Here is a 13966-nt window from a genome sequence, read left to right as displayed (position 1 = left end):
GCCTGTAGTCCTATTACAGAGGCTGAGATGGGAGGATGGCTTGAGCCCAGAAATTTGAGGTTATAGTGAGCTATGATCACACCGAGGTTCATAATGATTCAAGCACAAGTGAGATTTCTTTTCTTTTTTTTTTTTTTAATGGAGTCTTGCTCTGTACCCAGGCTGGAGTACAGTAGCATGATCTCTGCTCACTGCAACCTCCACCTCCTGGGTTCTGCTCACTGCAACCTCCACCATCCGGGTTTAAGCAATTCTCCTGCCTCAGCCTCCCAAGTAGCTGGGACTACAAGTGCCTGCCACCACACCCTAATTTTTGTATTTTTAGTAGAGACAGGGTTTCACCATGTTGGCCAGGATGGTCTTGATCTCTTGACCTCATGATCTGCCCACCTCAGCTGCCCAAAGTGCTGGGATTACAGGCATGAACCACCGCACCTGCCCTTTCTTTTTTTCTTTTTTTTTTTTTTTTTTTGAGATGTTGCACAGGCTTGAGTGTAATGGCACAATCTTGGTTCACTACAACCTCCACCTCTTGGGTTCAAGCAATTCTCCTGCCTCAGTCTCCCAAGTAGCTGGGATTATAAGCACGTGCCATCACGCCTGGCTAATTTTTTGTATTTTTCATAGAAAAAAATACATGTTAGCCAGGCTGGTCTCAAGCTCCTGACCTCAGGTGATCTCCCCTCCTTGGCTTCCCAAAGTGCTAAGATTACAGGAGTGAGCCACGGCACCTGGCAATTCAAGTACCAGAGAGATTTCATGGAAGTACAGAGGTTTCAAGCTGCAGATTTAGCCTTTCAGGAGTCTGGATTAAACCCAGCCTCTTTGAGAAGTCACCTCCTCCCATTTCCACAAACCAGAATCCTCTTCCTTTGACTGACATCCTTAATGGTACTGCAAACGTTCTGCCTTGAATCAGTGTGTCTACGGTCTTCCCCTGTAGACTCCTTCTAGGAAAACAGCTCTGTTAGTGAAAACAAGCTCATTCATCTTTTTATCACCTTTACAACCTTCACAGTCGACTGCAACAGCCTACAGCATGCCAGGTAGAGGAGGGTAACTAAAACAGATGTGTACCATTCACGCCCGCATCAGGGCTGCTGGAAGGCGCCTTGGCTGTGTGACAGCACCAGCGCTGGGTAGGCAGCTAGAGAAGGAGACGTCCAAAATGGCTGAGACATCTCCTTCCTGGGGGAGTTAGGAGAAAACTCCGCTTCTCCAAGCTCTTGCGGTAGGCCTGACAGCTGTCAGGGAGGCCCACAGACATCCGGGGGCTTAAATGTCTCTATGTGATGCCGTGCTTCAGCGGTCACATTCCATGTCCACTTTCATGTTCTGCTTCTGCACCTGTTTCCTCTTTTTCTTAGAAGATAAGAATTAGTAATAGTAACATAAATCTTAATGTCCTTGATATTTTTGACAAGTATGAGAAAAGTGCTGACACATTAAGTTTTCTCCTCGCTTATCTCCAAGGCACGTTATTTACTTGACCTTATCACTGACCACCAATGCTTCTCCCTACCTACCCTACCTCCTGCTTTGTACTCAGTAAAAGTCAGAGCATCCAGGCACTCGGGCCCACTGCCAGACTCCACGTTTTGGTTGGCAGTAGATCCCTAGGCCCAGACTCTTTCTTGATGTCTTGTGTCTTTTATTTCCACAGTTTCTTGTCTCCATAAATGTAGAGAGAGGCTCAGGCCGGGCGCGGTGGCTCAAGCCTGTAATCCCAGCACTTTGGGAGGCCGAGGCGGGTGGATCACGAGGTCAAGAGATCGAGACCATCCTGGTCAACATGGTGAAACCCCGTCTCTACTAAAAAACTACAAAAAATTAGCTGGGCATGGTGGCGCGTGCCTGTAGTCCCAGCTACTCAGGAGGCTGAGGCAGGAGAATTGCCTGAACCTGGGAGGCGGAGGTTGCGGTGAGCCGAGATCGCGCCATTGCACTCCAGCCTGGGTAACAAGAGCGAAACTCCGTCTCCAAAAAAAAATGAAAAAAAAAAAAAAGAGAGAGGCTCACAGGACCCTGTAGGGCTGGACCCCATAGGAGGGTGGTCCACGTACCTCCTCTGTTCCTACCATCAGCACTAAGTCACTGGATCCCTAGCTCTGAGCATCACACCGAATTCTGAGAGGCTTTAGAGCCACTGATCTCTCTGCCTTCCCGCTTCTGAGTGTTCTCAATACCCTGGATGCAGCTGCCTCATAGGCAGCCCCAGGCCAGCTTTAGGGGACGTCTGGAGGAAGCCTTCTCAGCCCAGGTTTCTCCTAGATGTCCTTCCTTGGAGGTTCGCTGAAGCCCCAGACTAACCCATCAACCTTCCTTGGGGAGGGAGGCATGTGGACAAGGGGAAGTCATTGGTGGTGAGGAGTTTTGGAGAGCAAAGGACAGCTTTTTCTTTCCTTCTGGGGAAAAAGACTCTGGGCCAGGCATGGTGGCTCACGCCTGTAATCTCAACACTTTGAGAGACTGAGGTGGGTGGATTACTTGAGGTCAGGAGTTTGAGACCAGCCTGACCCACATGGTGAAACCCCATCTCTACTAAAAATACAAAATTAGCTGGGAGGGTGGCACACACCTGTAATCCTAGCTACTCAGGAGGCTGAGGCAGGAGAATTGCTTGAACCCGGAGTCAGAGATTACAGTGACCGGAGATCGAGCCATTGCACTCCAGCCTGGGCAACAAGAGTAAAACCCGCCTCCAAAAAAAAAAAAAAAAAAAAGAAGAAGAAGAAGAAAAGAAAAGAAAAAAGAGAGAAGAAAAAGACTCTGGAGAGTCCTGCCTCAAATGAAGAGGAGGACGCCCATCAGAGCCAAGAACTAGACATGTAGCTGGATGGAAGTCACCACCTTGGTGACCAGCTAGGAGAAAGAATTGGGTTCCAGAAAGAGGCCACCAAGGAGGGGATTCTCTCCTATCTTCAAATCAGTCAGAATTCTCACTCAGACACCAGTCAAGGGTTTCTAGGGACCTGCCCTGCCTCAAAGGAAAGGCTGAGAAGAGAAAGCTTTGCATGAGTGATGAACTAACCAGCTTAGAGGTTAGGTAACACGTTGAGGTCAGGCAGCCAACAGATAGAGGAGCCAGGGCTGCGTCATGTGGGATAGTCTAACTTCAAAGTCCTTGCCCTTTTCTATCAGGGGATAAGTAATAGGCCTGGGAGTTGGGCAGCAGGAAAGCAGACTGTGTGTGAGCAGATTGGAGAAAACAGGACAAAAGTCCAAGTGCATTCCTCACCATGGCACTTACAATGCCCAATAGTGCTCACCTTGATTTATTTCCCCTCCCATGAGGCTGCAAGTTCCTGGCAGGCTGAGGACTGAGTTCTGTGGCCTCTGTATCCACAGCAGTCTAGATGCACAATACAGAATCTGTTCTCAGGAATGTTTGCTGAAGGTTTCAGCCCTGACACTTCTTTTTTTATTTTTATTTTATTTTTAATTTTTATTTATTTAAGATGGAGTTTTGCTCTTGTTGCCCAGGCTGGAGTGCAATGGTGCAATCTTGGCTCACTGCAACCTCTGCCACCCAGGTTCAAGCAATTATCCTGTCTCAGCCTCCAAAGTAGCTGGAATTACAGGCATGTGCCACCATGCCCAGCTAATTTTGTATTTTTAGTAGAGATGGTATTTCACCATGTTGGCCAGGCTGGTCTTGAACTCCTGACCTCAAGTGATTCACCTGCCTCAACCTCCCAAAGTGCTAGGATTCCAGGTATGAGCCACACTCAGCCTTTATTTCTTCTTATTTATTTATATTTGACACGGAGTCTAGCTCTGTCACCCAGGCTGGAGTGCAGTAGTGCAGTCTTGGCTCACTGCAACCTCTACCTCCCAGGTTTGAGCAATTCTCCTGTCTCAGCCACCCTAGTAGCTGGGATTACAGGCACATGCCACCATGCCTCACTGATTTTTGTATTTTTAGTAGAGATGGGGTTTCACCATGTTGGCCAAAATGGTCTCCTGACTTCAAGTGATTTAACCACCTGGGCCTCCCAAAGTGCTGGGATTACAGGCATGAGCCACCCACTCAGCCTTTATTTTTATTTTTTGAATCTAGGTTTTGCTCTGCCACCCAGGCCGGAGTGCAGTGGCATGATCATGGCCCAATGCAGCCTTGAACTCCTGGGCTCAGGTGATCCTACTGCCTCTTCCTTCCAAAGAGCTGAGATTACAGGCTGGAACCAGCATGTCTGGTCTGAGCCCCGAGGCTTCTGAAGGGGAAAGTAGGTGAGAAATCAGGTAAAACCACCACAGCCAAAAAGGGTGCAAGCACAAGGGAGTGGAAAGAATGGCATGCAGTCAGGCCAAACACTTGGAAAATCATCTCTCTGGTTAAATGGGTCTTCTCTTGACACAGCAATAAGAATTTCTTTGAAGCTTGGTGCTCTCAGAGGTCACAGGCCTGCAGCAGGTAAGTGACCTGTTTTGTTTATAGACAAAAAAGTCAAAGGTCAGAAATGTTGCCAGGTGGCAGGACTTTTTATTTATTTATTTGTTTGTTTTGTATTGGGCAGACTCCTGAGATAGAGAGGGTAGGCTGAGAGACTCCCCTGTGGCCTGATTTGGTATGATAAAACATGTACACTTTGGGGGGTAACTTTCCTTAGAGTCCTCCCAGCCTGAGAAGGCACCCATGAGTCCAGGGGAGAGGATTAGCGACTAGGAGGTCAGGGGAGGGCTGAACTTGCCTAGGGAGACCCTGGGAAGTAGTGAGTGACTTCCCAGGGTCACTGGGAAGAGGACCGCACTGTCTTCATCTCAGTCCCATCTACTGACCAGCCTTGGTCCACTTAGTTTTCTGAGCAAATTAGGCAGAGTGATTCCATGCTTTCTAGCATTCAGGAACCAGCAAGTTCAAAACGTGTGATCTTGGATTCCAGCCAAAAAAGAGTCTGCGTGTCTCTCCAACTCTTCCCACTTAGCCCTTTCCCAAACAAAAACAAATCTAGTTCTCTGAGACACAGCTTTGTACCGGCTTCCTCTCCCTTTTCCATGTCCGGGTCCACACCCCATCTGATGTTGAAAGTGGTGTCCTGACCACAGACTTAGTATCTGGCCGAGCTCGGTGGTAGGGCAGGCTCAGCGGTGCACAGGGCTCCCGATGGTGGTGATGGTGGTGCTGAAACTAACAGCACTGATGGCATCGGTGACGGCCTGCTCTCTGTGACTCATGCACTTACACATTTGCAATTTCACGGGGTCCTCCCAGCGACTGGCCACACCGGGGAGGCAGTTTTACTTACTGTGCTGCTGCAGAGGCAGTGAAGCTACTGGGAACTCACATCCTCTATCTGCAGCTTCCATCCCACCCCTCGCACTGAGGACAGACGAAAACAGGCCCAGGAGTAGGTAGCAAAGAATGAAAGCTATGTTAGCAGCTGATAAGGAGACAGGAGACTGCTAAGTTTGGTGGCCTGGGTCGGGGAGACAGGGGCTGATCCCCAAGTTTGCCCATGAAGGGACAAATTTGCCCAGAACTCAGAGGCAGTGTCCTGGGGGCAGAGCCCAGGACTTGGCCCTTGCTCCTCCCCTTCGGAATAGTCTCCTGAAAGCCCACACTCCTTGCCCTCTGTGCTCATAAATGAGAGAATCGATAGTCTTGGACCAGAACTCCAAGTCCCCGCAGCCACTAACTGAAGCCCCAGTCCATCAGGCCAAGCCAGCTTTTCCTATTGCCTAGGTGCTGATGAGGGGCGGGGGGCGGGTGGGTACCTACACCCCCTTGCAGAGGTCCAGAGATGGGGCTTCCTAAGCTAGGCGGGACCCCCAAATTCCTCTCCCGGAGAACTGCCCCGCCCCCTCTCTTCCCGGGGCCCCGTACCTGATGGAGCGGACACCCTGCAACCTCGCTTCCTGCCAACTTCGAGAGAGGGCGGCCCGGGCCCCCAACACCCCCGGGCTCCCGGCGCACAGTCTCCCCAGGCGCAGCATCCCGACGTAGACAGCCATGGTTCGCTTTGCCCTGCGTCCCCGCCGGAGTAAACTTTTATAGTAAGCCGAGGCGGAGCGGGCGCGGAGGCGGGCGCGGAGCAGGCGGGGAGGCGGGGAGGGTGGCCTCTGCCTATGGGGTGCAGTGGACTCGGTCCCAGAGGGTGGGGCGTGGCGAGGCGCGGCGATGGAGACTTAGCGCGGGGCCACCTTCCCCTCGAATCCCGCGGCCCTCCCCCTCCCACCCTCGAAGAATGGCCCTGGTTTCCTCGGGATCTGAAGGCCCCAGCTGCAGCCTGAGACAGATCTTCCTCGCGACCATCCTCAGGGGCCTGGACTTTAGAGGCGCAAAAGTTTGTTGATTTCCTAGAGGGAGAGCCAGCAGCACATCCGTGTGGGGCCAGATGGCAAGGTCAAAATCCGTCCATCCCCTACCACTTTAGCTTTCGGGTCACGTACTGGCCCTGCTACTTGCGAGCCAGAGGCCAAAGGAGCAGGAGCGAAGCGCCCCTGAGGCATGCCAACTGGAGCACAGGGCCCGCTGGGGTGGGGAGGCAGCCGCGACAAAGGGTGTCGAGGGTGAGCCGCCACCGCCACCGGGCCTGCTGGTGCCGGAGTTCCAGCTGAGGCCAGATTTCAGCTTCAGAAGGGACACCAGCTGGTACCCCATCTCACACGAGGCATCCTCCCCTCCGTCCTGGGCACCTCTGCCTTGACCCTCTGCACAGGGTTGGGGGCGATGCGCTGTAAGGTGGCCTCAGGGACTGGGACCTGTGTATTTCATCCCCCATCTGCCTGTCTTGGGACCTGTGGCACAGTTTCCTGTGCTACCCCAGGTGTGAATAGAAATCAACCCTATGCCCCTCCTTAGGGTTCCTGAGGCCCAGGGAGGTTTGGGGTACTAAGACCTGGGCAGAACTGCAGGGCAGAGAAGGTGATAGTCCCGCTCTGATCCTGGCTAGGAAAGGTGGCACTAGGCACCAAAGAGCAGCACAGTGTATACCTGTTCCAGGTCTGCATTGCCTCACCTAGCCATGACCCTTCCTCTAGAGAAGGAGCTGGAGAAGAACAAGGGAAAGGCCCTGCCAGGGCAACCTCCCCTCTCCTGATGGGAGGAGATGAAGTAGACCCTACAGGGCAGAAAGGGTGGCTGGGGGTGGAGCCTGCCTTGACAGGATCTTTGCCCTTGTCTGGGAACTCTGGCTCCATTTTGGTCATGAGAAGGAGTCCACTGAGTGTGACCTCAAATCCTTCCTGGAGCCCCAGCTCCTAGGGAGGGTCCCCACATTTCAGTTTCTGTGGGCTTGGGGCAGGAAGAGACAGAGGAACAGAGATCATGCAAAGCTGGGCCTACAAGGCCTTCCTAGTTAGACTGTCTCTGATAGCGGACCAGGTAATAGGGAGTGCTGGGGAATTCGCAAGTCTGGAGTCCCAGCCCTGGCTGGCAGGCTCAGTCTCTAGCTTGCTGGGTGACCCCGGGTAAACTGTTGCCCCTCTCTGGGCCTATGAAGTGAGGGGTAGGTTCTGATCTTGTAGGTTTGTCCACTCTTCTGGCTAGTTTGAGGGTCAGTCGTAGAGCAAGAGATAAGTGAGTTCCTCCTTGAACTTAGCTCCAGCCTTGGCTTTTCAAAACACTGGGCTTTCCTGACGCACAGGCCCTGGAATCTCAGCCACCAATTTCAGGATGTCTTGTACATGCCAGGCTCTTCAAGGACATTTTCTCTGACCCTCAAAAGCACCCTGCAAGGAACAGGCATGCTTGGAATGTGTCTTTGTTTTTTTTGAATGAAGAAACTGAGTCCCAAAGAGGTTCAGCCTCTGAAACATAGGCCAAGGCCCTGCCCTTAGTCTCTTTGTGGCTTTGGGCAAGTCATGGGGCCTCTCCAGCCTCATTATCTGTCAAATGGGGATAATAATACTAACTTCACACAGAAGGTTAGGGTAAGAACTGAGTAGGTGGCACAGAACTGTTCGCTGGCCAGTTTACAGTGGTTATTTTTTCTCCATCCTCTCCTTCCTCTCTTGTCTTCATGCTAAGACTTTCCTCTGTTAGGAATTGCAAACTTTTTTGGGAGGGGGAATTATTTTCTTTCTGCAAAACCCTGGTAGGCACTGGTTCTATGGATGGGGGGAGGGCTGGGAGAAAGCCAAGATGGGTGGTGGGGGAGTTGGTGAATCATGGTGGGGAGATCATGTTGACTCAGCATTCTTGGGCCAGTATAGGAAAGTGAGCAGCAGGGCACATGGCCCATCCAGGCCCTCCAGCTTCCCTTCCCTTTCCTTCCCTTTAACTAATTCAATTCCCCATGGCTCCCGGAAGGAGTTTCTGCCTGAGCCATCACATCTCCTTTGTACTGCACATGACTTGCATGATTTATGGTCCTTGTAATTTGGCTCATGCCACTGGCTACCATGAGAAAGCCCTTATTTATTCCCTCACCTTTGCCAATATCCTGCTTCTGAGCTCGAAAAGCAGGCTCAAAATGTAAACACCATTTACTGATTTTTTTCATTCTTAACATCACCCTATGAATAAAGTCCAGAAGACCTAGTCACAGTTACAGAACAGAATGTAAATGTAATATCACTAGCCTTGGAAGTTACATCTGATAGTAGTTGAGAGGGAAGGGGCTCAGGGGGAGTATAAAATAAAAATAAAGGAGTATATCATTATGTATAAAAATAATAATAAAACTATACCAGCAGGACTTGGGGAGGAGGGATGGGCGATAATCCCTACTTATCAAACAGAAAATCTAGAAATGGCAAAATAAATATGTTATTTAGAGGCAAGTAGCAGAAGATAAAACAAAAATAGTTACATTAGTTCAAATGATTCTCTTTTGACTTAAATGGATATTTCACCATATATATGCCATATATATATATATATATGTATGTGTATATATATATATATGTGTGTGTGTGTGTATATATATATATATATGTATGTATATTCCCCAAAGAAATATACCTCCAAAGAGGATACACAGATAAGCAATTGCTCAGCATCACCAGAAATTAGGGAAATGCAGATCAAAACCATCCTCACACCCATTAGGATGGCTATTAATTAAAAACAATAACAGGCCAGGCACGGTGCCTCACGCCTATAATCCCAGCACTTTGGGAGGCCAAGGTGGGCACATCACCTGAGGTTGGGAGTTCAAGACCAGCCTGACCAACAAAGAGAGACCTCGTCTTTACTAAAAATACAAAATTAGCCGGGCATAGTGGCCCATACCTGTAATCCCAGCTACTCAGGAGAATCACTTGAACCTAGGAGATCGAGACTGCAGTGCACCCAGATCACGCCATTGCACTCCCGCCTGGGCGACAAGAGCAAAGCTCCATCTCAGAACAGCAACAACAGGCCGGGTGGAGGTGCTCATGCTTGTAATCTCGGCACTTTTGGAGGCCAAGGGGGGCAGATCACTTGAGTCCAGGATTTTAAGACAGGCCTGGGTAATGAAGTGAGAAACTGTCTTTACAAAAAAACAAAAAAACAAAAATTATCCGAGCGTGGTGGTGTGTGGCTGAGGTGGAAGGATCGCTTGACTCTGAGAGGCCGAGGCTGCTTTGAGCTGAGGTCACACCACGGCACGCCTGCCTGGGTGACGCAGCAAGACCCTGTCTCAAAAAAAAAAAAAAAAAAGGCCGGGCAAAAAAGCCCAGAAAATAACAAGTATTAGTGAGGATGTGGAGAGATTGAACGTGTGTGCATTGGTGTGGGAATGTGAAATGAGGCCACCACAATGGAAGACCGTAAATTAAAAATGAGTTATATGATCCAGCAATTCTACTTCTGGGCATATACCCGAAATAATTCAAAGTAAGGACTCCAACAAACACGTGTGTACCAGTGTTCACAACAGAATTACTCCCAACAGCCAAAAGGCAGACACAACCCAAACATTCATCAAGGAGTGAATGGATAAACAACTGTGGTATATTCATACAATGGAATACTATTCAGCCTTCAAAAAAGGAAGGAAATTCTGATACACGCTACAATCCACACGAACCTTCAACACATTGTGCTAAGTGAAATCAGCCAAACACAAAAGAATCAATACTGTAGGATTCCATTCATGTAAGACACTTAGAGTAGTCAAATTCATAGAGACAAAGTGGATGGGTGGTTGCCAGGGGTTGGGGTGTGGTGGGGGACTGGGGAGTTATTGTTTGTTTAATGAGTATAGTTTCAGTTTAGGAAAATTAAAGGGTTTTGGGGATGGATGGTGGTGATGGCTATATAACAATATAAACGTACTGAATACCACTGAGCTGTACTCCTAAAAATGGCTAAAATTATACATTTTATTTATGTCTATTTCCCCACAGCTTTTAAAAAAGCTTCTCTTCGGGGCATGGCAGTGGGAGGAAGAGTGAGGACACAGAACAGGCTTTTGTTAAAAAAAAAAAAAAAAAAAAAAGCTGTTTTCTTATTTTCTTTTCTAAGATAGTGTATGTGATTTCTCTTAATAAAATGTTTTATTAGCATGCCTGAGAGAGGCTTCCTGATTAGCACTATCAATCATTACAGGAACAAATATGTTTGATGAGGTGTTCACTGTAAACAAATGAATGCCAAGGGCTTGGAGTCAGCTTCAGTGTCAGATCTGGAAAGATTCCAACCGTAGTGATTTTCCTGCCAATGAACTTGAGCAAATCTCTTTTCTCTGGTGTAATTTTTTATAGCTCGCTGTTGTAATTGAGTGTCTCCAAGTAACAGGTGAAAAATGGCCCTTTTAAAGAATTTCCTTCACTGTGTGTTTGAGAACTGAGCTGTCTAATAAGAAATACAAGCCGGGCGCGGTGGCTCACGCCTGTAATCCCAGCACTTTGGGAGGCCGAGGCGGGTGGATCACGAGGTCAAGAGATCGAGACCATCCTGGTCAACATGGTGAAACCCGGTCTCTACTAAAAATACAAAAAAATTAGCTGGGCATGGTGGCACGTGCCTGTAATCCCAGCTACTCAGGAGGCTGAGGCAGGAGAATTGCCTGAACCCAGGAGGCGGAGGTTGCGGTGAGCCGAGATCGCGCCATTGCACTCCAGCCTGGGGAAAAAGAAAAAAACCCCGTCCAAAAAAAAAAAAAAAAAAAAAAAGAAATACAGTCATCATGAAGGAGAGATGGAAAAAAAAGAGAGACCACAGACAGCCACAGAAAAAAGAGGGGCGAGGAAGATAAGGAAGGAAGTTTCAATTTTCAAAGAGATTGATATGACTTGGAACACAATGCGTATATTCTGCTAGTCAAGCCAATTAGACTCTGTAGCCAATACCAAAAAAAAAAAAAAAAAAAAATGCGGGGCTAAGGGTGATGGCTTACACCTGTAATCCCAGCACTCTCAAAGGCTGAGGTGGGCAGATCACAAGGTCAGGGGTTCAAGACCAGTCTGACCAACATGGTGAAACCCCATCTCTACTAAAAATACAAAAATTAGCTGGGCGTGGTTGCACGTGCCTGTTATCTTAGCTACTCGGGAGGCTGAGGCAGGAGAATTGCTTGAACCCCCAGAGGTAGAGGTTGCAGTGAGCTGAGATCGCGCCATTGCACTCTAGCCTGGGTGACAGGGCGAGACTCAGTCTCAAAAAATTGTTCTAAAAATGGATGTTTCTCATTCTCAAACTGAAAGTAAAAATAAGGAGCTTGCTCTGAACTACTGTGTAGAGTCAAGTTATCTTTTTGTTTGTTTGTTTTCTTAGAGACAGAGTCTCGCCCTCACCTGGGATGGAGCTGGAGTGGTGCAGTAAGGCAATCATAGCTCACTGCAGCCTTGAATTCCTGGGCTCAAGTGATCCTCCCACCTCAGCCTCCTGAGCAGCTGGGATTACAGGTGCATACCACCATGCTGTGCTATTTTTTCTTTTTTTGTAGAGATGAGGATCTCACTGTGTTGCCCAGGCTGATTTTGAACTCCTGGGCCCAAGTGATCCTCCTGCTTCAGCCTTTCAAAGAGCTAGGATTCACAAGCAGGAGCCACCACACCAGCTGAGTAAAATTATCTTGATCGCACAGGCAGATGTATTTTCAAATGATCAGTATTTTCTTGCTGATATCCCCAAATTGAAAACCTAAATAAGCCATAATCCCGGCAACTGCCAAAAACTTGTGAAAGTCTTGCTTTTTGTAAGAGGATACGATAAAAATATTTCTTTTTTTTTTTATCTTTAGAAAAAAATCTCATTTTTTTATTGCATTTTAGGTTTGGGGGTACATGTGAAGAACATGCAAGATTGTTGCATAGGTACACACGTGGCAGTGTGATTTGCTGCCTTCCTCCCCATCACCTATATCTGGCATTTCTCCCTATGCTATCTCTCCCCAGCTCCCCACCCCCTGCTGCCCCTCCCCTATTTCCCCCCAACAGACTCCAGTGCTCTCATTGTTCAACACCCGCCTATGAGTGAGAACATGAGGTGTTTGATTTTCTGCTCTTGTGTCAGTTTGCTGAGAATGATGGTTTCCAGGTTCATCCATGTCCCTACAAAGGACACGAACTCATCGTTTTTTATGGCTGCATAATATTCCATGGTGTATATGTGCCACATTTTCCTTGTCCAGTCTATCATTGATGGGCATTTGGGTTGGTTCCAGGTCTTTGCTATTGTAAACAGTGCTGCAATGAATGTTTGTGTGCATGTGTCCTTATAGTAGAACAATTTATAATCCTTTGGATATATGGATTAAAGACTTAAACATAAGACCTAACACCATAAAAATATTTCTTTGATGGTGTAATATTTTATTTTTCATGGGTCAAAGTCAAGAACTAAAGTCAACTGTGAAGTCTTGGATAAATACCCAGTGTTAAACCAAATCTAATTTAACTTCCTTTATTTATTCAATGTTTCAACATTCATTCATTGAGTGACTACCGGTTGACAAGCATGATACGAATGAGACATGGCGTCTGCCCTCAATGAGCTCACTGTCCCAGGGAAAACACCAACCCTGAGACTGACAGTGGCCTGCAGTGCGGCCAGTGTTGTGTGAGGGAGGCTGGGGGAGAGGCACCTACCCGAGGTGTGTTACAGAAGGTCTCTTGGAGGTTTGCACCCAGACCTGAGAAAGAAGCAATGTGTCAGTTTCCTAGGAGGCCGGAAGTCTGAAGTGAGTCTTATAGGATTAAAATTAATCTCAGTGGGTTAATTTGGCTGGGTGCTGTGGCTCACACCTGTAGTCCCAACACTTTGCGAGGCTGAGGCAGGTGGATCAGCAGAGGTCAGCAGTTCGAGACCAGCCTGATCAACATGGTGATGCCCCGTCACTATTAAAAATACAAAAATTAGTCAGGCATATTGGTGCACACCTGTAATCTCAGCTACTCGGGAAGCTAAGGCACAAGAATTGCTTGAAGCAGGGAGGCAGAGGTTGCAGTGAGTGGCGATCACATCACTGTACTCCAGCCTGGGCGACGAAGTGAGACTCTGTCTCAAAAAAAATTAAACAAACAAATAAAATAAAGGTGTTGGCAGGGCTGGTTCCTTCGAGAGGCCCCAGAGAAGAATCCACTCCTTGTCTCTTCCAGCGGCTGGTGGCTGCAGTTGTTCTTTAGCTTATGGCCACATCACTCTAATCTCTGCCTCTGTGCTCGCATTGCCTCCTCCTTTATTGGATCTCCCTCTGCCTTCCTTGTTTTATGTTTTTTGGAACAGGTAGTGCCTTCCCTCATGGTCTTAAGATGGCAGTTCCAGGCACCACATCCAGGCACAACCAGCAAAGACGCTTGTCAGCCTTTGATGAGCTAGGAAAGCCTTTCTCTGGAAATCCCCAGCAGACTCCCCTCGGGCTCCACTGCTATCACTACTACCCATGCCAACAACTAATGCAAACTGGGACATAGTGCTGTGGGCCATGGTGTGGCCAAAAACACCACAGGGCATCAGCAGGACAGCTCACTTTTGGTCAGCGTGATCAGGTAAGACTTCTTAGAGGAGGTGGCATTTGGACTGGACCTTGAAGGATGAAAAGGAGGGTGACCATGGAAAGGGAGGAGAGGGCATGCCAAGCCAAATGGAATGAAC

General features: G+C 48.4%; 1 protein-coding gene across 2 annotated transcripts in view; it reads right to left on the bottom strand.

The window, feature by feature from the left end:
• ACSF2 (acyl-CoA synthetase family member 2) overlaps nt 1-6063 on the bottom strand; it is a 44848-nt gene extending 38785 nt beyond the window's left edge. The window contains exon 1 of one of the 2 annotated variants that reach the window (XM_032279999.1): nt 5825-6063. In XM_032279999.1, coding sequence (XP_032135890.1) covers nt 5825-5952 — 128 coding nt within the window. In that variant the 5' untranslated portion in view covers nt 5953-6063. Of the gene's footprint in view, nt 1-5246; nt 5321-5824 lie in introns of those variants that run through there. The other variant, XM_032280000.1, reaches the window with a different exon arrangement.
• Nucleotides 6064-13966: the final 7903 nt, after the last annotated feature.

Source organism: Sapajus apella, unplaced genomic scaffold (genome assembly GCF_009761245.1).
Source record: "Sapajus apella isolate SASKATOON/1434 unplaced genomic scaffold, GSC_monkey_1.0 scaffold12, whole genome shotgun sequence".
In the NCBI taxonomy this organism is placed as follows: domain Eukaryota; kingdom Metazoa; phylum Chordata; class Mammalia; order Primates; family Cebidae; genus Sapajus; species Sapajus apella.
The sequence above is the reverse complement of the archived record's forward strand: the minus strand, read 5'-3'. Positions and strand labels throughout refer to the sequence as shown.